Here is a 27,065-nt window from a genome sequence, read left to right as displayed (position 1 = left end):
ATTAAACACTTATAGGATGATGTGTTAGTGGTTTTGCTTACAGATATATTATTTAATTAGAAAATATTTCAAAAATTAAACAGCAAATAACAGCCAGGTTGTTCATTTTAGAATTTATATTTTTTCCTTTTTGTCATGCACATGAATAGCATTTTATACTTTCCAATACCATTCAAATATCTATAGTGCTTGAATCTCAGCTATGATTAATGCCATGCTGATTTTCCATTTATTTGTTCCTATCAAAAATAGTGTGATTACATAAAACATCATAAACACCAACTGGTGGTTCTAAAGTAGAGTAATGTGTCAGGATTTTTCTTTATTGTGGACCAGCTGTTTAGAAGTGTATTTGTTTGGGTCTACTGATGTTTTTTTTCTATTGATAAAATTAATGATGGGTGGTTCCTGTCCTGTGCAGCCCCTTGGGCACCGAAACACTTATTCCCCCAGCAGATGGGCATCCCCCTGGCTGAAGGAAACTGCCTTGCTCCCAGACCTGCCCACTTCCTGGGGTAGCTTGTGTCCAGTGACTGGTGGATGCAGGGGTGTAAAGACCCTTTTGCCTCAGCTTGGGGTACCTGTGCAGGGCCATCCCAGCTTCAGCTTTCCCTGGGGATCGGCGGAAGCCTTGATTGTGACTGGATTGCAGCCCACCTTCTCCCTCTTCCTGTTCTGCTTCCTTCCCTTCCCTTCCCTTCCATCTCCCACAGGTGTCAACCCCAGCAGCACTCCCCAGTGTGTTTCTGCACAACAATCTCCATTTCAGAGTTTGCTTCTTGGGGAACCTGACCAGTAACACTAGGTATATAAGTATTATTTGTGATTGGATCGAGTGCACATGGAAACTTCATTTATGCCTATTTTCCGAATTCAGGGGTTGTGCCATAGTCAGCTCCAATGCGTCTTTTGGAGCAAAAATTAATATAAGACCTGGTCTTATTTTACTATAATATAAGATAGCGTCTTATATAATACAATACAATATATAATATAATATAATATAATATGATATAATATAATACTGGGTCTTATATTAATTTTTGCTCCAAAAGATGCATTAGAGCTGATTGTCTGGCTAGGTCTTATTTTCAGGAAAACAGGGCATGTATTCTGTACACATTTTGTAAAAAATTACCATGTTTCCCCAAAAATAAGACCTATCCGGAAAATAAGCCCTGGCATGATTATTCAGGATGACATCCCCTGAACATAAGCCCTAATGCGTCTTTTGGAGCAAAACTTAATATAAGACCCGGTCTTATTTTCGGGGAAACACGGTACTCTTGACTTAGCAGTGGAGAGATTTTTGATTCTCTTCAAGATTTGAGCCTAGAGGAAAGGAGCTGGGGACTCCGTTGCCCAAAAGGCGATCCGAGTGCGTCACTGTGGAACTGGCATGAGTGGGTGGAAGGGCTGTGTCTGTGAGGTGCCTGCGGTCCTTGCCTCATGTATGAAACAGGATTGAACAGGTGTTAGTGCTGTGTTGCTTTTGTTAATGCTGCCCATGGTTTTTGCTTTTGCCTAACAGGTTGAAATAGAAAAGAAGTGGATTAAAATCGATGGAGAAGACCCAGATAAAGCTGGTGACTGCGTAACTCAGTAGGAGTGGCAAGAGTTAAAGACGACGACCTACTTTTCAAACATGTAACTCACAGAAACCACGCACAGTACTGCTACTGTACAGTGGAAATGACTTCTGAACTGAGGGCTTAGGACGGGTCCAATGGCTGTGTTTAGAGAAACTTAGACCCGAAACTGAACAATCTATATTTTATGCTTTTGATATGTTTGTACCCCAGGGGTTTGATCTGAAGTAATTTATGTGATGTTTCTGCTTCCGGCTGAAACTCAAAGGTGCTGTTATTCAATGTGTGACCCAACAGCCAGCTTGGCTGAAATGTTTTTGATTTTTGATTACTCAGTGGCTGATTGTTTTGCACTGTGGATTACCTAGGTGCCATGTTTATTATCCTCCAGTCCTTATCTCTTCTTGCTATGTTAGCACCCACACTGGAGGGTGAAGCAGTCAAAGAAAACATAAACCCAAATATTTAATTTTCCCTCTTGCTCATCTCTGCAATGTGGCTAGGTGTAGAATGATGCTGAAACCACAGACTAAAATGGAGATGTGGAGGTATCTGTGATTTTGAATTATTTATCTTCTTGTCCTCACTACATTGGTCAGTAATCATCGGCTATATTTGGTACCTGTCTTTCCCCCACGGTATTATCATTTTCAAAATGGATTTGTATTTGAGTATATTGTTGCAAAGAAGCTATTTCTATTGGTATACATATTTCAGTACAAATCACTAAGACATATTGCCTTTTGCTTAGAAAGATTCCTTTTAAAATGGAATCCCAGTATTAGACATTAGTTAAAATATTTATGTACATTAAAGATGAATTTTTAAAGTTCATGAATATGGTTTCTCAAAAGTACAAACTCTAAGAATGTATTTTGGTAAAGTATTACTTGTGATTAACACAAGACTCTGTTGAGTAGAAATCAAGGTCATGTTATGATTATTTTATGCTAGCTCTGCTACTATGCTATTTATGCTAATACTGCTAAATTTAGAGTATTTTTCTTTAAAAGATGAGCAAAGTGAAACACACTAGATTGTTTTACCTAGATTTCTAACAGGGGAGTTTTTTATTCTTCAAAGTCAGGTAAATGTTTGGTTTCTAATGAAAAGTCAATGGCATTAGCAGTTATAATTCTGTTTATAACTTTTTTTCAATATTTACAGCAAAAGGTCAAACTTTTAAAATGTAAAGAAATCTGTTATAGGTATTTTTTAGTCTGAAAAACAAAGTCCTCCATGTGATATTAATACATCTTCAATTTATGTTGAGTCTGAAATATGATGAGGAGGTATTTTTCTCTGTTTACTAGATTTGTTTTGTGTCAGAACTGATAATGTTCTTCCAAACAACATTTATGTGTCGGCCCAGAGTTTATGTCTTATGTTTTATTTAATATTGTATTACATTCATTTTAATCTGTTCCAAAAACAGATTAAAACAAACATTTATGATGGTTTGTATCAATCAGTAGATTTTATTGCTTTTCATTATATTGCTATAACAGCAAATAATGCAAAAGTCGACTGTTGAAATGAATTGGTATTGCTCTTTTTAACTCCACTTGATGCATTGCTCACAATATCATATGCTTGAGACTCACTGTTGATGTATAGGAGGGCAAATCTGTGTGTGCATCATTTAAAAAAAAATTCCACCATCTTTCTCTGTCATCTGGCGTGGCACATTCTGGAGCGAGTTCAATCTGCTCAAAACAAATATGGAGGCAGGCTGGAGCGGATGCTACTGCATGATCCCAGGGAAGTCAGCTGGGTTAATTACTGCCATTCCTTTCAAATCTGTTTTGTGGCACCCAGCCCATAAAGAATTCAGTCTGATTCACATGAACTTAATGAATATTGACACCTCAAAATAATTTCAGGAAAGGGTTCAATTAATCACCCCTCATGCTTCCCAGATTGCCCAGTATCTGTGGCTACCTCAGTGCTGGGGTCATTTTTTCACCGGCCATCCAGCCTTCAGGAGCATCTCAAGAGTCAGTGTTGGAAATATAGTAACAAAACGCTGACTAAAGCCCACTTTGAGTTTCTGCGCAATGCAAGGTTGCTGGCATTAACAGTGGGGTGCTACGGCATAATTGTTAATTTGCACATCTATTAGGATCCTTAAATATTCATTACTTAGCTTTAAATTAACATTCTGTGTTGGGAGGAGAAGCTTTTTAATACAATTTTTCTGACCTCAGAAATGGCAGAAGGTCAAATGTGTGTGACCATGGTGCTATAAGTGAAAACTCTGGTAGGGGCCACTTAGACTTACAAATTAAGAAGTACAAACTCCTTCGCTAGAAAGTAAATGATGATCTTTAAGACAACAGCTATAATAACGAAAACACCCGGTTTTAAGGTTGGGAAGGGAGGAAGGAAGTGAGTGAAGGAGGAAATACCCCTTTCAAGCCTTTTCCTTTAGGTACTTTAGATCAATCCTTTTTGAGTTTGACTGGTTGGGGGGGTCAGTCATTTGATTGACACATGGCAGGCTTCTGAGGACTTGACCAGTTTCTGACTAGTTGTCTTGCTCTAATTGTTCGGGTCTGGATGCCTTATCAGTCAAAGGATCACATTAACTGTCAATGAATTCATGGCTTGATGGTTACCTGATCAATTGTCAGATCAGAATTTAAGGATATTTTCTTTTTCTATGGGAATAGAAATAGTTTACTCATTTAAAAAGGTATGAAAAAAGATACTTTCCGGCATATAAATAAAGGCTGGAATTTTTTAACCTGATTTATGTATTAGATAGTTCTAGGGTTTAGTTCCCTTCATTCTGGAGCTGTGCTTATGATGCAGCCCTTTTCTTATAAATTCAGTTAAAAGGCCTTCCTTAATAATGATTAAGTATTACAATGTCTTACTTAAAATATTATTTTATGTCATATCAACACAAGTATAAAACAGATTGAACTTAATCATGTAACAAAGTATTTGGTAGATTGCATATCGGTTTTTGAAAATTAAAGATGTATTTCAAATGATTCTTGCTGTGCGATGGACTTATATCTTCTTTTGTAAGGTGTGAGGCTATTTTTTTAAGGTATGAAATCAATTTCAATAACCTGAAACAATCGACTCTCTGTCAGGCAAATGTACACTGCTTTACTCTTAAGAAGTCAGTGAGCATGGCATCTTGGCACATTCTGGAAAAATAACACCACCAAACTATAACTTGTGATGTTAAAAGATGACTTTTAAAAGAGGATGTAATCATTACTCTCATAAAGAAATAATATGAATGAGTATGTGCCCGAGGTTTTACTTAACTCGTTAACTAATGAAGGAACTGTTAAGATGTTACAGCTGGTTCCAAGGATAATTCAAAGAGCAGAGAAATGTGTGGGAAATAAGGAATTCTGAAACAAATTTACAAATAGGTGCAAAAGTGATCTATCCACAGGGCAATAATCAATAATCAATTTCCCTTACTGCCACACAGTTACTTTGCATTTGTAGGGACTAGGACTATGGGCAGTATCAGTTTTCTAAAAGTTACAGAGTTGTGAAATAATTCAAAGAGATTGAAAGGTGTTGATAACCTGGATAAATGAGCTACTAGTCAAAGTGTTTCACAATTTTTCCTGACAGCAGGATAAACTTTGTCCACAGGAGAAGTCTAAGGAATTTTCAAACTTTGGCAACTCGTATTAGAGACATAATGTGCATTTCAAATAATTTTTTAAAAGTTTAGAAAACTTTTTATACAATTGTACAGAATATATTTCAAATAAGGTGTGTGTTCAAAGAAGAGGCCATGAAAGATACAAAGATAAATCAGCTCTAATATAAACCAACTTAACTACCTCTTCACCCACTCTTTTTATAAGAAAGCTGCTGTGAGGGGAGAGAGAGGATGATTTTTTTTTCCTATCTAAATTCTTCTGGCTGGTTTAATCAAATTGACTTGAGACAGATTAACAGGAGAAAATAACCAAGTTTATTGCATATCTACTGATGGGGGTTCTTTAAGAATATGGGAACCCCTGACAGTTAAGACTTGAGCTAAGGGTAAGGAAGAGGGGGGGTTGTGGTTTGGAACTTCAAAGAGGAGGAAGGTAATTTACATGAAGATGAAAAGCAAATGTTTGGTAAATAAATGTTTTTGGGCCATCTTTAACAAGGGACACAGAGAGGATTGTGCCCTCCCCATCTATCACACTTATTTCATATCAAACTGTATTTATCTATGATGGTAGCTCTCTTCCTGGAGCAGGTCCTCTATCTAAATTCTTTTAGGCAGTTAGGGGGAAGGTCAAGATTCTTCTGGAGTCCTGTTTTTGTTTGTTTGTTTGTTTTTTTAAATAACCAACTTAAAATAATATCCCCAAAAAAGGCATATTTGGGGGTGGCAAACTCTGCTCCCCTCACTGCCATATGTTGAAATTCAATTTTTATCTATCAAAGTTAAATTTCAAAACTGCATCAGGAAATACAGCTTCTTAGAAGCCAGATCATTAAGCACTGTTTTAGTCACTCCTGGGATAAACGGGGCTTGGCTCCAGTTCTTCAGGAACAACAAAAGGATTAAATACTATAAACTGATATTTGTAACAAAATTCCTCAAATTCTCAGCCATCAGTTTTTTCCTGTTTTGTCTCAACTTCACCTAGACCACCCTGCCCCCTTTGTGTAGACACAGTGATTCCACTAGATTTTGCTGTGTCTCTCCCAGCCCCTCCACTCCAACGACCTTTTATGCCCTTACCCAGGGACCTAAAGCACAGGGCTGAGTGTATTTGATTGAGCCATATGAAATGCCCAGTATTTAACCCTTCTTGATGGCAATTTCACGGGGTTCAACCTAATGGTATATATGACACAAAAATATTTTTCTTGTTATAATTGTAGTTAAAACTTCCTACGTACGTAGAACTGGCATCTGAACACGAATTTGGTTAAATTAATTTTATATAAATGCTGCAGGTAATATTATCCTTTTAACATGTTTCATCTGTAAGGAAAAGGACAGATTAGACATTTAAAGAAAATTTATTGGGACAACACTGGTTAATAACTTATATAAATTTCAGGTGTACAACTTTATAATACAACATCTGAATACTCTATTGTGTGCTCACCACCGGAATTTTATGTTTTCAAAAATTGAAGTTTATTTCTATGAGACTTCCTGGGGAAGGAATGCAACTCGCCATTAGACTTTAAGGATTGCAACTTTTCCCTCATCTTCCCCTCCGGTATCTGCTCCAGAACAGCCTTCCAAACCTTAGTTTGGAGGATAACTTATTTATATAGTATGATTGTGTGTGTTGCCATTTTCCTGAAAAGCCCATGTTGTACAACCCAGAATTGCTGTGAATTCCATGTAATGCACTTTGCGATATACTCTGGAAACAGAAGAGGGCGCTCACATGCAAGCTGCTTCTAATCTGTGTTAGAAACAGCATTTGAATTTGGTGGTGCTTGTGTTATGATTAATAAAAGATCTTGGGAGCATTTTTATAAAGCATTTCAAAGCATTGTGAGTCCAGTGGAGTATAATTAAAATTAATGCAGTAGACAAACATTTTAAAGTATTCTTAATGCCTTGTCTAAAAATGCTGCCGAATACAATTTTACACATCCCAAAGATTTAAATACCATGCTTATCTCTACACATTTCTAAGAACTAGAGGCAGAAAAATAGTGCCTTTTTTCTCAACAGATTTCAAACATATGTTTTCTAATGAGTTAATAAACTCTAAACCTGCTTACTTTAAAAGATTTATAAAATAGTATAATGAATTTATCCTGTTTGACTAGTGAGCTTTCAGTTGCATGTATCAAGGGCAGTGTGGTCTCTAAAAAGCTGCAGCCCAGGGCTGTACTTTCAGATTTTTAGGTAAGCACAAGCAAATAAAAAAAAAAATGCGTTCAGGAGAATATTCCATGCCACCTTAACTCAGTGATGTGCCTTTACCCTGTGTAGTCCTCAGAAATCAGTACTGGGCATTGTCTTTTCAAGATGGTCTCTGTCTTTCTCTCAGAAATCTTTTTGGGTGGATGTTGTCATTCTTTTATAAAGCCTGTTAGAACAATATGGTTCCAAAAATGTTACAGCATGAGTAAGTCTGTGAATGTGGCTAAATACGTGAGCCGTTGTCTACACTCTGAAGTACACAAGGCTTGCTTAAGACATTGGCTGCCTTCCATGGTCACTTTGAATCACCTCAGAATGCTGTGTGACCATTGTCCAATTAATTCTCTTGCTGCTTCTAATGTTTATTGCGTGCCTACTCTGTGCTTCCATTTTTCTGGGCACTGGGGATGAGCAATCACGAAACAGTAAATTCCTTTTTTTGTAGAGGAGGAAGTAATAGTGGAGGAAGTCAGACAATACACAGAAATCAGTTGTGATCATTGCAATGCTGGGGGGCGGGGGTGGGGGGAGCAACAGAGTGGCAGAAGAATGCTGTTTTAGATAGGGAAGTCCTCTCTGATGAAATGACGTTCTAGCAGACACCTGAAAGAGATGAGGAAGCAAGTCATTAAGCTCTCCCAGAGAAGAGTGTGTCCAACAGAGGGAACTCCTCGTGCAAACGTGCTGAAATCAGGATGTGCTTAGCCTAACAGAGAAACACCAAGGAGGGCAGATGACTACTGGGTGGCAGGAGCAGAATGAACAAGGAGATGGTGGGGGAGACATTGGAGAGGTCGTGGGTAGGTGAGGGAAGCAGATCATGTAGGGCTCTGTAGGCGAGGGTGAGAACTTTAGATTTTATTTTGAGTGAGATGGGAGCCACTAGAAGGTTCTGTGTGGAGGAGTGAAGCAACTCATCAAGTCCAAGGGACTGAATTACATGTTAAGATGATCCTATGGACGTAGAAAGGGGGGGTCAATGACAGAAGCGGAGAGAGCAGATAGGAGGCTATTGCAATAACCCAGCTGAGAGGTGATGGTAGCGAGGAGTGGTGGTGGGAGATAAAATGTGGTTGGGCTCAGAACCTGTTTGAAATACAGAGCTAATGGAATGTGCTGATGGATTGGATTGGATTTCCAGTGTGAGGGAAGGAGGGAACCAACAATGACTTCCAGACTTTAGTGTTAGCAAATGGAGCTGTCTCTTGTGGAGAAATGGAAGATTTTTGTAGGGACAGGTTTTGGGGAGAAATTTAGGTTTGGATGTATTAACTTTAAGATGCCTACGAGACATCCAAGTGGAGACAGTAAGTAGCAATTTGATATATAATTGGAAAGAGGGCTGGGCTGGAGATGTAACGTTTAGAGATACAGGTACTTAAAGCTGTGAGACCGGATAAATATGGAGAGTAGAGCTGGTCTGAGAATTGAGCCTTTGCACTCTGTGTAGTTTGGAGGTCAGGAAAAGGAGGATGATCTAGTAAAGGAAACTGAAGATGAGTAGCCACCTAGCGTTAAGTGTAACCAGCGGCCTCAAATGTTGCTGATAGGGTAAGGGGAGGACTAAGAATTGACCGTGAATTTAGCAACATGGAAATTGTTGATGAGCTTGACAGGCAACTCAGGTGGACGTGGAAACAGTGAGTAGATGGCTTTCTTTCAGTGAGTAGAACCTTGTAAGTGTGAGCGTTGGGACAGTAGCTGGTGAGGATATCTTTTTCAACATCCCTTCCCTACTTAAGACCAAAGTCTTAGTCTTGGTCTTTGCTAGAGTCGCTCTTTCATTTTAACAAATCTTGTTGATGTTGACACTTACTAAAACTTTAGTTCTCTTCCTCATTGTCAGTCCTTGTAGAAAATGGGTCCTTGTGATCTTTCAGTCCCATGTCATGTGAATCTTGTGTTATTTCTATCATAGGTGCTTCGGATGTGCCAGCTCATATTTCTTCAGAGTTTTCATTAGCTATACATGTAGTGTTGAAAGAATTACATATTTAAAAATAAATCCAGCATTGCTTCAATCACCTTTTGTTTTTTAATTTTTCCTTGGTGGAGCTGGTCAATGTCATTTCACGTTAGTATGGAGATCTCACTATAGATTTTGTTGTGAAATTCAGAATAATTATGAACTACTGTGCTTCCCTGAAAATAAGACCTATTTGGAAAATAAGCCCTAGCATGATTTTTCAGGATGACATCCCCTGAACATGAACTCTAATGCGTATTTTGGAGCAAAAATTAATATAAGACCCGTCTTATTTTCAGGGAAACCTGGTAGTTGCTGGTTTCAGAATCTTGCAAACACCTGCAATTTCTTCCAAGTTCCTGCAGGATGACAACAACAACAAAACAACTTTTATTCAGTAGTTTTTATATTTACCTAACAGTTTGTACTTTGGTTCTTTGTTACAGTTTGGTGTAATAACATTCTATGTAAATGGTTGTCCAGCGAGTAAGTGAATTTTACTAAAATAAAAATATCTGCAAAAGGTACAATTTAAGCAACTGCTAATGTAATGTTTTATTTTCTTGATTCCTTTTTTTTAGCTTTAAAACTGATTAAAATAGAAGGGTAAATTTCAATTTTAGAGATATTATTACTCAATTACAATAAATATTTTGTGTGAAAAGTAACCAAACAAAACTTACCAAGCAAAAATATTACATCTTGCCATTCACACTCTATTTCACTTTTTAAAATTTAAAGACACAAATAGCAACTCCAAATGGTCACAGAGAATGACAGAAATTAAAGTAACTCACGTTCTATTTCTTCATCTTTACAACGGTTTATTTTGAAACTATGGTTTAAGCCCAGGAATATGTAGTACCAAAGGGGATAGAGACGAGACCTGCACCTGAAGCAAGTTTGAACGCTTCTGGACCATGATGAATTCCCAAAATGAATATGTGTGTCTGAATCTGCGCGTATGTCCTGGGTTCGACTGTATAACTGGCAGTTTTCCAAATTAACTTCTGCATAGAAGACAATGTTTATTAAATGCTAAGAAATTAAAATGTGCTGATTTGAAGCTTATATATGCTTCATTAAAACTCAATAGTAATCGCAGCAATTGTTTAGAACACTATGCTAATAAACAAGTTGGGGGGGGCATTATCTTAGACCTCACTTACAATTGCCAGCATATGGTGATTATAGAAAGCAGATAGACTTTTGTGGGTTTCATTATTGTATTGAAATTCCGTACAGACAATGCCTCCCCCGTCCTGTATGCCACTGAATGGTGGTTATCTCTACATGTTGGCAGTGATCCAGTAGTGACTGATGATGCAGAAGACGGAGGGAGAAAATGCTAGGACTATATCTCTGAGCAGATGAGGGGACAGGATCGGAGGCACTAGCAGAGGAGCTGATTTAGATAAGGGCATGAAAAGTTCACCCATTGCAATAGGAGGAAGGCAGAGTTTATGGGTACAGATGCAGGCAGGCCTATATATCCAAGGTATTATTTCTTTGTTTCTTTTCCAGAAATGGAATTGGATTCAGAGACTTTTCACCCTCCACAGAGAGTGGGTTGTATGTGGATTCCCTGTAAGGGCCCTTTATGACTGACTTTATATTCTTGACTACTTTGGCCTTGTCTTCCAATTTATGTGCTCTTTACCGACACTAATGCTTGAGTATCAACTAAAATGACCCAAAGGAAGACACACTTGTGATTTTGGAACGGAAGTTATTAATTTCCTCTAACAGAGAATAAGTGTTCTGATTTGGGAGACCCAGGTTGTGAATACTATAGAATTTAGTCTCTTTCTCCTCCTCTCCTCGGAGAGGGCTGCTGCAGATCTGTGAGTGGCTGCGTGCGGGGCGGGGGAGATGGCACCCAGTTGCAGTGCTTGTTCTTTTCTGTAGGGTTTTATTTTGATATTTTCACACTACTCAGAGAGAATTCCACTGAAAGGTCCTCAAGTGCCATGAAAAGGACAAGGAAAGAGCATCTTTGAAGAATGACATTGTTAAATGCCAAGAGCCTGCCTCTCCAGTGGATAATTTTGAGATGTTCTGAAACACTTTTCAAAGGCTTTGCTAAGTACTCATTGTGGAAAAGGACAGATTCTATATAAACTCACGCTGGGATCAGAAGTGGCCTTGGGTAAAACTGAACAGGATGATGTTTGTGGCCCTCTTTTTATTGCCTTTTTCTCTGTCGGTGGATGCTCCTCAACTCTCTTGGGGTCGTCCCCTCTCTTCCCGTTTGTCTTATTTGAATGAGTGTCAAGACAGGATATATACGAGGTCTGATAATTAAGTTTGCAAACTGTTGCACCAATGTTGCTAACCTTTTTTTGATATCAGAGGGATTATTCATTATGAATTTGTACCAACTGGACAAACAGTTAACCAAGTTTACTATTTGGAAGTGCTGAAAAGGCTGCGTGAAAAAGTTAGACGACCTGAACTTTTCGCCAACAATTCATGGCTCTTGCATCATGACAATGCACCAGCTCACAAGGCACTGTCTGTGAGGGAGTTTTTAGCCAGCAAACAAATAATTGTATTGGAACACCCTCCCTACTCACCTGATCTGGCCCCCAGTGACTTCTTTCTTTACCCAATGATAAATTAAATATTGAAAGAAAGACATTTTGATGACATTCAGGACATCAAGGGTGATATGATGACAGCTCTGATGACCATTCCACAAAAGAGTTCCAAAATTGATTTGAAGGGTGGACTAGGTGCTGGTGTCAGTGCACAGCTTCCCAAGGGGAGCACTTCAAGGGTGACCCCAGTAATATTCAACAATGAGGTATGTAACACTTTTTCTAGGATGAGCTCACGAACTTAATTGTCTAATCTCATATATAACTTAGATTTTGTTGTTCTTCCCTGTAGACAATGATTCTGCTACAGGCTTTTCAAACAGGGCTCATTCTTCTTTACGTCCCAGACTTCTAACTGCTTCTCTGTTCCAGCCTGGCCATCCTCTAATACATGCTCCATGCTGTAGTTAGTAATCTGGCACCTACCGACCAGCCAGCCTGAGCTTTGTCACACTTGCCCGATTCTCTATCCTTTGGCCAAACCGAGCTGCTCTCATTTCCTCAAATCCACCACATTCTCTCTTGTGGCCTAAGCTTTGGCTTGTACAATATCTTCCCCCTGGAACACTCTTCCTGGTCCCCTTCTTATGTCCCTTACTCATTCCACAATTCTTAGTTCAGGGGTCCCACTGCTGGAAGCCTTCTGAGACTCTTCCCATTCTGGTTAGGTGCTCCTCATAAGTAATTTTTAGCACGAATCCCATTATATTGTAATTGTTTATTTTTCTTTCCCTCCTCATGTGGGATTTTGATTGGGGTGACTCTGTCCACAGTAATTTCCCATTTTCTGGGAAAAGGCCCAAATACAGAGGTAGGGGTAGGTGATGGTAGTTGAATATCAATGCTATGGTGTCGGTCCCTTAGCCCCCAGTGACTGATCTGGTCCCTAATGACTTCTTCTTTACCCAAAGATAAAGGAAATATTGAAACAAAGACATTTTGATGACATTCAGGACATCGAGGGTGATGTGATGACAGCTCTGATGGCCATTCCAGAAAAAGTGGAATGGCTGCTAGTGTCAGTGCACAGCTTCCCAAGGGGAGTTATTTCCTTTATCTCTGGCTAATAGATCATTAGCCAGAGCTTATAATCTATAGGTTGCGTAAAAAATATTGAGTGAATGAATAGGATGAATTTAGATCAATGTACTACTTCTCCTAAGGATAGTTGCATCTTAGTCCCTAATTTTTTCCCCCACATATAGGGTAGAAATTCCATTTTATAGGAGTTTAACAATAAATTCAAATCAATAACATTACTATGTTAGGAGGTACTGTGCTAGGAATTTAGGAGGCATTTAAGGGTGAATGATACACAACCTCAGTCCTTAAGAAATTTAAAATATGTCACATTTATAAATATACTTTTTCTCAATAAACACAAACATATGTCTTCAAGGGATTGAAAAGATTAAAATGTTTGTTTTAAATTTGATTTAATCATGCTTGTGAAAGCTGCTGAAAGTGAAGATCAAATACCTTTAGCCTTTTAGGACCTACTATGTGCCACAGATTGTGTTTTTTTCATTTAATACACAACATCTGATAAAGTCAGTGTTATTTCTCGTTGTGAAATGAGAGTATCTGTCTTTTGTTAAAAGTATTTCGACAACATGGATAGATCTTGAGATTATCATGCTAAGTGAAATAAGTCAGACAAAAAGTTGAGAACCATGTTATTTCACTCATGTTGGATACAAAACTGAAAGCAATAAACGAACAAGACAAACAAACAAAAACTCAGACACAGACAACAGTTTAGTGGTTACCAGAGGGAAAGGGGGGAGTGGAGTGGTAGAAGAGGTCAAATATATGGTGATGGAAGGAGATTTGACTTTGGGTGGTGAACACACAGTGCGATATACAGATGATATACAAGTATGATAGAATTATACACTACACCTATATAACCTATATAATTTTATTAACCAATGTCACCCCAATGAATTTAATTTTAAAAATGTATTTTGGACCCATTATGCAGTTGCAGAAGGTATTTTCTTGCACTTATAACAATACCAGGAGCTCCATTTCCTTGACCTGTCCACAAAAGGATAAAATGTAACCCCAAATTAAAATGGTCATTAAGCTATTGTTTAATGGGTAAAGAGTTTCAGTTTTGCAAGTTGAAAAGAGTTTTAGAGATGGATGGTGGTGATGGTTGTAAAACATTGTCAATATACTTAATGCCACTGAACTATACACTTAAAAATGGTTGAGATGGAAAATTTCATGTTATGTGAATTTTACCACAATTTAAAAAAAAGATTAGGTCCAACTTAAAGAAGAGAGCCTCCCCTGATATCTTTTAACAGTTTTGTGGAGGACCAATTTATATATCACAAATTTTACCCGTGTTAAGTGTATAATTCAATGGTTTTTAGTATATTCACACAATTGTACAACCATCACCACAAGCAATTTTAGAACATTTTTATCTCCCCCAAAAGATCTCTCAAGCCCATTTTCAGTCACTCCTTGTTCTCATCCCAGCCCCAGGCAACCAATAATCTAATTTCTGTCTATATCTTTTCTGGACATTTCATACAAATAGAACTACAGAATGTAGACGCTTTGTCTCCGGCTTCTTTCACTTAGTATGATGTTTTTGAGATTCACTCACATCATTCATACATGTTCATCAAGGTTCATGCATGTACCAGAATTTTATTCCTTTTTATTGTCAAATAGTATTCCATTGTATGGCCACACCACATTTATTCACCCATTCATCAGTTGATGGACATTAGGTTTTCCCCACTTTTTCGTTATTGTCAACAGCACTACTATAAACATCCATGTAGAATTATTTGTGTGGACATACGGTTTCATTTTTCTTGGGTTACGAGTGGAATTACTGGGTCATATGATAAATTTATATTTAAATTTTAAAGAAACTGCCAAACTGTTTTTGCAAAGTAGCTGCACCATTGTATATTTTCTTATCTTTGCTAACACTGGTTTGTGCCTATCTGTCATAGTCAACATTTTTACCAGTTCCAGTAAATTAAAGAAAGCTTACCTTCTTGTATCCTCCCCCACTGATAATAGAATTTGAGAACCACATGAGGCAATGTTGTTTCAATTTTTGCTTCAACTGTCAAACACATTAGAAAACTCAAGAGAAGGAAAGTCTATTATATTTACTCATATTTTTACTTTTTGTTCTTCTTTTCTTCCTGATATTCCTTCCTTTATCATTTCCTTTGTATTTCAACAACTTTAGCCATTGTTTTTAGGGTGCTTTGCTAGTGGTAAATCATCTTAGTTTTCCTTCATCTGAAAATGTTTTGATTTCCCCTTTGTTTTTCTGAAGGATATTTTCACTGAGTATGGGATTCCGAGTTGACAGTTCTTTTGTTTCAGACCACTTCCTTCTGGCCTCCATGGTTCTTGATGAGAAACCCACTTGTGTTTGAGTCATCTATTTTTCATTCTGTTGTTCAAATTGGGTTATTTCTATTTTTCTATCTTCAAGTTTACTGATTCTTTCCTTTACCATTTTGCTGCTAATTTCTTAGGTCTACCACAACAAATGACCATAAACTGGGTAACTTAAAATAACAGAAATTTATTGTCTCAAATTTGAAGTTTGGCTAAGAGTTTGAAATCAAGGTTTTGACAGAGCCATAGTCCTTCTGGAACCTGTAGGGGAGAATTTCTTCCTTGCCTCTATTAGCTTCTGGTCGTTGGAAATCGTTGGTATTCCTTGGCTAATAGATCCGTAACTCCAATCCCTGCCTCTGTGGTCACATGGCTATCTTTCTGTGTGTCTTCGTTCTTTTCTTATAAGGATAGCTGTCATATTGGATTAAAGGCCCACCCTATTTCAGGATGACCTCATCTTAAGTAATTACACCTGCAATGACCCTATTTCCAAACAAGGTCACATTCCGACCCTGTTTCCAAATAAAGTCCTGGGAATGAAAGGTTCTTCTTTATACCTTGTTTCTTTGCTGAGACTTTATATTGTTTCATTTGTTCAACGTGCTTTCTAAATTGTTTGCTTAATTGCTCATCAAAGCAGTTTTATGAAGGCTGCTTTATTTATTTATTTAAACATTTATTTTTTTCAGTTACACTTGCCATTCAATATTATTTTATATTAGTTTCAGGTGTACAATATAGAGGTTAGACATTTATGTATTTTATGCAGTCATCTCCCCAATTAGTCTAGTACCCACCTGGCCCTATACATGGTTGTCATAACATTATTGACTAGATCCTCTAGGCTGTACTTTATATCCCTGTGACTATTTTGTAACTACCAATTTGTACTTCTTAATCCCTTCACCTGTGAAGGCTGCTTTAAAATCCTTGTCAGATAATTTCAACATCTTAGTCATCTTTGTGTCCGTGTCTATTGATTTTCTTCTCGTTCAAGTTGAGATTTTCCTGGTTCTTGGTACTACAGATGATTTCCAATTGCATCCTGGACATTTTGATTATTATGAGACTCTGGAAGTCATTGAAATCTTGTTTTAGCAGGTGTCCTCTGACACTGGACCTGTGGAGGATGGTGAGAGTGCTATCTTGCTCTTGCCACCGGCCAAGTCCCCTTCCCCCCGCCCCCCCAGTCTCTGTAGACACCCTAGGGGAAGGAGTTGCTCCTCATTATTGCTGGATTAGGGTGGAAGTTCAGGCCCTGCCACCAGGCTTCCACTGACGTCATCCTGGCTGAGACAGGGAGCGGTACCTTGTGACTCCTCGTATGGTCTCCTCTGACACTGCAGGGGGGACATCTCATTATCACCTGGCTGGAATGAAAGTCTCAGCCTTCTCTAACACCATCCCAGCAGGTGGTGTGGTTGCCTCATTAGAGCTGGGTGGAGTACGAGCCCAGGCACCTGACATCGTGGGGATGGCTGCACCTCATTGCACCTGGGCAAGAGTGGCAGTCTAAACTCCCTACTCTGCCTTTGCTGACACAGGTGGGGTGGGGCCAATTCTTTCTGTGGTGTATAACTGGGGTAGAGCAGTCATTGTCTAAAAGTTTTCTGTCTTGATGCCCCTTTCCTGAGCCTTTGGCTAGAGAGAAAGGCTTTTGTTTTTTTTTTGTCTGTGACTACTGATATTTCTGGGTTGCTAGTTTTACCAGTACCCAGTCCAGTATACATGAGGCAAAAAAACAAAAACAGGGAATTCAGTGCTGTATCATTCTTTGGGTTGTGAGGTTCCTAGCTGGTCTGTGCTCTTCTTTCCACCTTTCAGAGTTTTCTTATGTTTGTTTTATATATAATATCTAGAATTTTTAGCTAGACTTAGCGGAAGGAATAGGAAGAAGAGTCCACTCCATGTGGTTCCTGCCTTTCCTGCTATTTGAGGCACCTAAGATAACCTAAGATATAGAATATTCAAGATGCTTCCATTTCCCTCATAAAACGAGACAAATTAGGAAAAAAGAAAAGTAGTTATTGTGAGAACAAATCTGTTTGGTTCTCTCCAGTTCATTGCCTTAAGTTCAGTTTATTGGTCTCTAAGTAGAAATTTAGGTTGGAAAATTAACTGGAGACAATGGACATTATGCTTGCTATTATTTCATGTTCAATGTATGATTATACAATTGTGATTAAAGAAATGAAAATGGAATAATTCGTTAGCTAGGAAATTACTGAATCCTTATCAAGACCCTGATGAGAATGTTGAAAAAGTAGCCATGGGAAAAATTGTGTTTGAAGTCATCCTCCATAGTTCCCTGAGTTAATTATAATCACTAATTTTCATAAGCACACAATGTATACAGCTCTTTAATATTAAAACATTTTGAAATAGGCAGCAATGTGATCATTAACAGTGTTCCACTGTGTGATAAGGTCACCAGTTAGCTATAGCATTGTGTCACATGGTCATTTTAACTGAAATCCTGTCGGGGTGGGGGGTGGGAGTCACCATGGTGGAGCAATATCTGATGTTCAAATAATGTAAGTTGATTTTGGAGTTGTATTAGAAAATGGAAAATGTTACAAAAGTGCAGAGTATAAATAAATCAGAATTACCAACATTGTAACTGTTTCAGAGTTACAAGGTGAGGCAAAGATTATCTGGATTTTCATTTCCTGGAAGATGTGAAGGATGAAACAGAGGCAGAGAAACACAATACTGCTGGTTGTAGTGCACTGGTTGCAAAATGTTCAGAAAGTAATTATGAATATTTTTTGCCTTAAGCCATATGCTCATCGACTAACTTGTATTTTTCATTACGGATAAATGTTATTTAGAGTTTATACAGTTACTGAAATGCTGTGTATTTGATTGTAAAATTTAATGTGTAAAAGATAATGGGCTATCTCTAAAACACATTTCAAAAATTCATATTCAGAGGGAGGCCTTCATACACAATGGCCTTTTCTCACTAGAAGCAAAGTAAAATTGTTTCTTTACTTTTGTAATAGTATCACTGAAACCTCTAGGCAAAAGTAATGAGAACATACAGAATGCAAAGAAATTAATCTGATTATTAAGATTGCTTAAAAGTTACAAAACAGATCTTGATTATAAATGATATATTAAATATATATTGTAATTGCTAACCAAAGCAGGAGGAAATGAAAATCTGATGCTCTGAACTGTGATTGGCAGTTGGGGGAAGAGTTTTATGCTTTTCCACAAGTGTAATTTCAAAGAACTGCATACTCAACTAAGGACCAAAGCTCAGCTTTCCTTTTTCATTTTCTATTTACTAACATAAAAAAAATAGTCACTGTAAAATTGCCTCAGTGAGACCTTTGGATCTTGAAATTCCAATTTTAGCATCAAGAGTGTTTTGTGTATGCGACACACTTTACCTCTGAGTTTGAAAAATTGACAAAAGAAATGTGACCATTACATGCCTATAACAGTCTGCTTGTTTGATAATAACCTGGGGTCAGTGCTATCAAATAAAGTCTATAAAGATTCCTTTACATACTTTTCAAGTGCTCTTGTGATTGTGAAGGTGTTCAAGAAACTTTAAATGCTGAGATTACAATGAGGGAAAACCAAGCCTTTACGGGTCACAGGCCAATCAGAGAATGGGCCCTATATTAATTATCTCATGCTATGAACAAATTACCCCCAAATTTAACTGCTTAAAATGACAAATATTTCTTATCTCACACAATTTCTGAGGACTGAGAATCTGAGAGATTCCTAGAGGGTGGTTCTGATTCAAGGTCTCTCAAAGGAATGCAGTCAAGCTGTTCATCAGGGCTACAGTAATATGACAGCCCAAAGGGGGAAGGATCAATTTCCAAGGTTACTCATGTGATTGTCACAGGCTTCTGGGCCTTGCTGGCCATGGGCTGAAGTCTCAGTTTTTGTCATATGGGCCTCTCCATGGGCTACCTGAGTGCCTGAGTGTCCTCATAACACGACAGCTTTCTTTTCCCAAAGTGTGTGATCCAAAGGAATTTCAGAGAATGAAGGCATAGTCATTGATTATCTATTCTAGGAAGTGACACACCATCACTTCTGCTTTGTGCTATTAGTCACCCAGAAAAACCATGACATAATGTGGAAGGGCACAACACAAGGTTGTAAATATCAGGAGGAGAGGATCACTGGGGCCATCTAGAAGCGGGCTACCACAGGTCCAGAGCAGATTTGCAACTTGGATTCAGCCAGAATGTGAGTTAAACTATACCTCTTCTAAAAGCCCTTGTCTATTATTGGGAAGACATTACGTCTGAGTCTGCTAGTGACCATCCAGATAGACCACAAGGAGCAAATGGAAAGTTGCTGACGTTGCACTTCCAAACTTACATAACCACTCTGTAACCTGAGTCTACTAAGTATGCTAAGCAATAACAGGTCAACTCTTAGTCACACTGTTTTGGGGGTACCAAGGTCCAAATTTAATTTCAAAAGTATGTATGGTCTACAGTATAGCCCAGAAGAGTAAAAAATATAATGAAATAATATGAAACAATATGCTCTCACAAAAAGTTAGGTGATTACCAATCCTATGTATTTCGGAATACAGTTTTAAAACTTGGGTGTGAAAAATATGGAAAACAAGAGACCTTTCAGCTTTCTTATTTCCCAGCTGGAATAACTGAATTGGATTCTACAATATCAGTAGGAATCAATGACTGCTTTTAGCTTTTCTATTTTGGGTGAAAGCTAAGTCACTTTGAGTACTTCTGGTGGTAAATTGCCAGGTAGAGATACAATCATTAAAAATTACTATATAAAATTCTTGGCTTTTTGTAAAAGAAGTTTCAGATAGTTTTCAATTTAGGGAAGTCTTCTAAAGGGCTTCATATAAATCAGCTGCTTGAACCACACAAACGGTAAGGTACCTGACCCAGGCAAAGCAAATAGAGTGGTAGGGCATAAATAGCGCTACTAAATTTACATGCACAACAAAATAAATAAACAACCAATTGAAAACTTAATGGGATTTTTAAATCATTAAATAACTTAGCCATCTGGTTAGGCCAGGACCTATCTGCAGGCTAGAAAGGTCTGTTTCAAAGACAGAGTAGTGGCAATAGATGACTTTTCCCCTGCAGGATTCTAATCCTGCAGATTACCTGTGTTTACATCTACCCTCAGTCCTCAGCAAGGTATGCACCTAGATGTTCCACCCTGCACGGGATGGGAGGAACTGTGGTAGGTCAAGAGATGGCGATTTCTGCCTGAGGAGGAAAGGAGCCTGGGTGGGCTTGGGGTGCTGACTCTATTTTAGCAGTGGTTCTCCACCTCTGCTGCATGACAGAATCAGATTCTCAGGTGCGACTCAGGTGCCAAGCCTTTATTACGTTCTACAGGTGATTTCAATGCGCAGCAAAAGCTCAGAATCTTGTTTTGAGACAGTCTCATTTAAGTGCCCATCAGCATCACGTGAGCATGTTAAAGTCATAGCAGGCTGGGCCTCATCCTCAGAATTTCTGATTCAGTAGGTCTGGGGTGGTACCCACTCATTTGCATTTTAACAGGTTCCCAGTTAGTGCTGATGTTGCTGTTCCACACTTGGAGAACCAATCGTAGAAGAGTTTGGCTCTCGTTATATTTTTACTGGAGTTCAGCTGCGAGTGGGGCGGAATGAAATTTGGTAGAGGGAGCGAACAGATATCACTAGTCTCCCTTCTTTCCTGGCCCAGCTTCCTTCAAAGCTGAAGGTGAACCTGGATCTATCACTGCATCACCCCTCACCTATCTTCTTAGTCTTTATTTCATAGATTGAGAAACTAAGGTTCTTCAGGAGTCATGTGAACGGCCCAAAGCTGGTTAGACCGGATTTAACCATCCTGTTGTAGCTGGACCTCTTTGCTCATGCAGGACAACCTCTTCCGGCCTTGGTACCACGTCCCGTTAACCCCGCTTAAGTCATTAACCTTTCTCTCCCCCCAGCCCCGCCCCCAGCCCCGCCCCCAGCATCCTTACGTAGTTGCGCCGGCAACTGCACCGACATTCAAAGCCGCTGGGAGCGGGCCTCAGCCGGCGCCGCGTGCTGCGCAGACGCGAGGGGCCCGACGCGAGGAGCCAGGCGCTGCCGCCGCTGTTATGGCCTATGTCACCTCCGTGGTAAGGAGGACCAGCCTGGCCCCACGGCCTGGGCTCTGTAGAGCGAGTGCCGGTCCCGGGTTCACGGCTGCCGAGCTCTGGACACCCTTCTCTCTGCTGGCCCTTTACAGACTTTCAGATCCCCTCTCCCTTAGGGACCCCGGCTATTGTCCTACGTGCGGAAGGAAGCTGATGAGGGTCAGCTCAGCTGGAAGTTGGGCCTGGCCCCCGTCGGAAGAGCAAGTGTCTCTCCTCCTCACTCCTTACCCAAATTGAGGTTGTGTAGAATGAGATGCTTAGAAGATGTTTGGGTATGGAACCTTAACCCTCCCAGTTTCCTATGTGTTCCTAAAATTCCCGAGTTCAGTCGCACTCTAGTTGTAATTCTTAATTTTAGTATGATATTGTTGATGCTAAGCTATGTTGTTTACGTGAAGTAACAGGTGATGTGAAGTTTTATGTTACCCCACCACATAGTTTTAGAGTTCTCTTCCCACCTCCATCTCTCCATCCTTTAGCATCTTAATGCTTAAATGTACGTTTGGAATTAAACACACACGTTGCTCTCCTACCCTTAAAGGGTTCCCAAGCCTCACAATGAGAACTGAGAGACTAAATGGCACTTGTGAGACCCTCTATCAATCATAAAAACTCTAATTAAAAAAAAAAATATTTGTATATCAAGGATTCACTTTCACTTTTAGTTCCATCTCAACAGACTTCACATTTGGTGAAAGGCAATTTGCTTGTGTAGCTCTGTGTTAGTTTATGGGTTCCATGCGTACATGTGTAGCATAAAGCATCCATTTTTAGAGACATTATTTTGATGGGTATCCATTTTCTGATATTAGTGTATTTTAAAATATGTAAACTACGTATGCCTGAATGTAAGCTTGTCATGTATACCTTATTACCTGATGGGAAACTTTAAGGAGAGAGTATGCAGATATATGTTTGTGTGTGTGTGTGTCCTATTAAATAGAGAAGAGGTTAAGGTGGGTTTCTTGGACTATACATAGTGTTAATAAAGATAACAGAGGAAGAAAATAAAGTCTAACTGTAGTCCTAGAAGAGAAAGTATGTTTAATGCCTGCTTTGCTTTTGAAAATTTATGTTCTAATGGGCAATTTTTGATGGCTGCTGTCACACTCTGAGGGCAGATCTTAAAGATGTTTTTAGCCCTAGGAGTTTTTTCTTCAGCTGCTAGAACTAACAAGCGTAAATTTCATATACCTTTACCTGGGTAAACTATTTTAGAAGAAGCAATTAGTCTAGGGCACTTAATGGATATATTTGTGAAGAATTTATTATTTAAATGTAACTGATTGGCCTATTCATAGGCTTACCCTAGATCTTTAGAAGGATCAGTTTAAAACCTAGCTACTCTTATCATGAGCAGGATTATCTAGAGTATTTACTGGGTAGTATGAAAAAGCAATTGTAGAATGCCACACTTTTCATTTTGGACTGATTAAGCAATTTGAAATAAGAGCAACTCAACTAAATTCCTGTTTTGCCCTTTTTTGTCACTGGAACTTCCAGTAGACCACTATTGTTAGTACACTTAGCATTGTTATTTTTGGACTAAGGTGGAGTGGAGCACAATTTACATAGATTTATAGGACTGAGTTTATTTCACAGGGCTGTTTTTCTATTGCTATCGACCAATGTTCAATCTGGATAGAAATCTGCTTAATATTACTGTCATGGCCTGTTTTCGTTAGGAAGCATTTTAGTATGTTGCTTCATCTCTGCAAAGTGCAGATTGTGTAACGGTAAGGTTCATTCATGTCCTCAGTTACTGTTAGGAAACCCATTTTGGTGCAGTTGTATTTTTAATTGACAATGGCTCAGAATATTTTTTTGGACTATGTGTATTTTGGACATGGGATGGGTTTTGGTTACTTTATTGTAAGTGCTTGCCCCAATCTTATAGCTTGGAATGTATTTACATTTGTGGAAATAATTTAGTGAACTCTTAAGAAAGCTCCTTTAGCTTCTGAGAAAAAGGTAAATTGGAAACAGGTTCATTTCCACCTGCCTTAAATTAATTTCCCTTTTAAAAAGGAGTGGGGAAATGAAATACTTACACAAAAGCCAAGTAACATAATGTAACCATACATCTTGATGAGATTATTATCTTATATTTTATCATAGTCCTGTAATTCAGCCTTGTAGATAGGCTGAGACTATAGGTAACAATTTATGGAAATCTAAGACTATACATACTGGAAGGAAGATGCACTTAGAAAAAATCCTTATGGTGGTTTTTCTTTAAACTGTAAGATTAGAAAGTGTACACTGTATGTATTTTAAGGCTGAATACATTCAAACTTGAGAATTTAAAACTTTAATAATTACTATTGTGTAGCCTAAACTCTACAGATCTGTAATTGAAGATGTAATTGAAGGAGTGCGGGATCTATTTGCTGAAGAAGGTGTAGAGGAACAAGTCCTAAAAGACCTGAAGCAGGTTTGTATACAATACAAGTTTCTCTGCCTTATTGTTATTTTTCAGCTTATATAACTGATAAATTATATAGCTCTAACCCCTTAATTATAGTTTAGTACTTACCCATTCATTGTGCCATCAACTGACAGTTAATTTTAAAAAAGTAAAAAAGATAGAACTAAATATTATAATGTTTTATTTAATAAAAGGAAACATTTTTTTCTCTGCAGCTCTGGGAAACAAAGGTTTTGCAGTCTAAAGCAACAGAAGACTTCTTCAGAAATAGCATCCCTTCACCTCTGTTCACGCTTCAGTTGCCACACAGCTTGCACCAAACATTGCAATCATCAACAGGTTGGATACAGTTAGTAAATTAGTACCATTTGGATCTTCAGAACAAATTCTCATTTGGTGGTGGTTTTGAATTAGACAGGGTACTGTTCTTAAGGTGACAGGGCTCTGACCTCAAAATCATTAAATGGACACAGTCATCCCATGTACCTACTGACAAAAAATTAGGTTATTTAAAGTGTTTTTTTAAAAATATTAATGCCCACAAAGGTGACAAAGCCTTATTCAGAGAACAAGTTATATAGTTTGTGGGCTATTGGGAGTATGCATTGGTTATTTCAGAGAATTTGGGTCTAGTGAAGGAGTAATCCAGGCACCTTTGCTGAAGAAGCAGAAGGAAAGATGGGTGCTTGCGTACTGTGCATTCTTTCTCTCGTTTGCTTTCTGTACGTAGTATGTATGTTATTGGAAGCAAAATGGAGAGTTAACAAGAATATGGAGATTATTCAGGTTACCTTATTGTTTTGGATATACCGAATGATGGCTAGAAATTGACCATATACCTTTTGTCTTTATTCTTGGCCTTTTGAATCTATACCTCTGCTTGTAAGAGAAATATTTGTCCATATTTGTGTCAGTTTAAACTGGAAAAGACTAGTGAATGAAAGATAAAAACTATTCTGCTATATCTTTCTAGCCTTTATTCCTTCTTTTCTCCTCTGATTCTTCTAATCTTTATGCTACTCTCATGTGTGTGTGTCTGTGTGTAGATATCTGCCTATCTATCTATCTACACAGACACACACAAATAGATCTTACTGAGTGTAGCTGAAATCCACCAGATTCATGTTTGCAAAGGGGGAGAGTAGACTTTGGATTAGATCGTCAGTAATAACTAGATTGTTCATTGCACACTGGGGAAAATTCACATGAAAATCCCGTGGGCCAAGATGAAGAGAAAAATAGTAAGGAGGCTAGTACCTCGTCTATTACAAAAATGAGAGAATTTAAGTGTGGTAGCAATCATAACTTATAAAAATGAAATAAATTAACAATGAATATTGGATTATCAGGCACATCTTTTATCTAATGCTGTGCTTATAAAGTATAGTATAACTCTGCTCTATAAGAATTAGCCATAACAGTTTTAATTATTAAGTTGACACGCTGAAACATTTTCTATTAGTGTTGGATTTGTGGCTGTTATTGTTTTTAACTTTCCCATTTTATTAAGGCATCCCTTTTATTTCTCTACTTAATAACATTTAAATAACATTAAAATTTTTTTTTCTTTATTAAACAACTTCAAAGATTTTTACTTAGGAGTGGTTTGGAGGGTGGCAAGTGTGGAGAAGTAAAATACTTGACTGTCTTTTGACAAAAGCATAGTGAACACTTCTCAGGTTTTTTTTGTCATTCAAAATTGCAATACTTGATTTTGCCGCAAGATGGTAATATTCCCAGTGATTTAAATCACAAAATAGTCTTGCAATTGTATATCTCATTGGCTTTCACTCAGCACTTTATTATTCTCTGTCTTAGAAGTTAGAATAATAGAAATAATTACCTTTAAACAAGACGGTTTTTCTCATTCTCTTCTACATCATTTATAATGAAGTAGTTTTAAGAAGAAGCATGTGTACTCTTTAACAATGCATTATGGGCCTTGTTCCTATCCTTCTTCATTTCTAAGTACCCTACAATAAGATTCTTATAGCAAATAGCCTTATAAAATTGATATACTTCTTAATTGTATCTTTTCATTGTATACTTTTAAAAGCTTGACTAACATAACCTAAACTAACTTACGTCTACAATGTTTTTATCTCTTGATAACAAATTCAAATTAAATTCACAGTGGAATAACTCATCTGTTTTTGGGCAAACAATAGGGAAAACTTGTTTGCCCTATTATATTTTTTTGACTGTAATATCCATTTGCTTAATAATAATTTTTTTTAATAACGATTTTATTGGGGAAGGAGAACAGGGCTTTAATGGGGAACAGTGTGTCCTTCCAGGACTTTTTTTTCCAAGTCAAGTTGTTGTCCTTTCAATCTTAGTTCAGCTTCAAGTTGTTGTCCTTTCAGTCTTAGTTGTGGAGGGTGCAGCTCAACTCCAGGTCCAGTTGCTGTTGCTAGTTTCAGGAGTCGCCATCCCTTGCGGGAGTTGAACCAGCAACCTTGTAGTTGAGAGGACGTGCTCCAACCAACTGAGCCATCTGGGAGCTCAGTGGCAGCTCAGTTCAAGGTGCCATGTTCAATCTTTAGTTGCAGGGGGCACTGCCCACCATCCCTTGCGGGACTCGAGGAATTGAACTGGCAACCTTGTGGTTGAGAGCCCACTGGCCCATGTGGGAATCGAACCGGCAGCCTTTGGAATTAGGAGCACGGAGCTCTAACCGCCTGAGCCACCGGGCCGGCCCCTGCTTAATAATTTCTGGTATCTTCAGTTGTCAACCTTTTTTTTTTGGTCTCAGGACCCCTTTACACTCCTAAAAATTGAGCATCTCAAAGACCTTTCTTTTATGGGAGTTGTAAGTATCTATTTGCCACTTTAGAAATTAAAGATGAGAAATTTTAAAATGTTGGTTTATTAATATAAAAAGATTATATGTTAACATAATAATATATATTTGTTAAAAGTAACTATTTTCCAGAACAAAAATATTTAATGAGAAGAGTGGCATTGTTTTACTTTTTTGCAAATCTCTTAATGTCTGGCTTAATAACAGACAGCTGGATTCTCATATCTGTTTCTAAATTCAATCTGCTGTGATAATCTGGTTTTGGCTAAAGTATATGAG

The 27,065-nt window shown here is 38.1% G+C and overlaps 2 protein-coding genes across 3 annotated transcripts in view; both read left to right on the top strand.

Annotated features, from left to right (window-relative positions):
* STON1 (stonin 1) overlaps positions 1-18,932 on the top strand; it is a 62,362-nt gene extending 43,430 nt beyond the window's left edge. For both annotated transcript variants that reach the window (XM_019719166.3, XM_074331952.2), the window contains exon 4: positions 1,532-18,932. In XM_019719166.3, coding sequence (XP_019574725.3) covers positions 1,532-1,606 — 75 coding nt within the window. In that variant the 3' untranslated portion in view covers positions 1,607-18,932. The remainder of the gene's footprint in view (positions 1-1,531) is intronic.
* A 2,584-nt stretch (positions 18,933-21,516) lies between these two features.
* GTF2A1L (general transcription factor IIA subunit 1 like) overlaps positions 21,517-27,065 on the top strand; it is a 34,766-nt gene continuing 29,217 nt past the window's right edge. Inside the window, exons 1-3 of the mRNA XM_019719195.3 lie at positions 21,517-21,537; positions 23,888-23,989; positions 24,199-24,322. Coding sequence (XP_019574754.3) covers positions 21,517-21,537; positions 23,888-23,989; positions 24,199-24,322 — 247 coding nt within the window. The remainder of the gene's footprint in view (positions 21,538-23,887; positions 23,990-24,198; positions 24,323-27,065) is intronic.

The sequence above is a fragment of the Rhinolophus sinicus genome, chromosome 2 (assembly GCF_057876585.1).
Source record: "Rhinolophus sinicus isolate RSI-liver-muscle chromosome 2, RSI-T2T, whole genome shotgun sequence".
In the NCBI taxonomy this organism is placed as follows: domain Eukaryota; kingdom Metazoa; phylum Chordata; class Mammalia; order Chiroptera; family Rhinolophidae; genus Rhinolophus; species Rhinolophus sinicus.
Note: the sequence above shows the minus strand (reverse complement) of the source record. Positions and strands in the feature narration are given on the sequence as shown.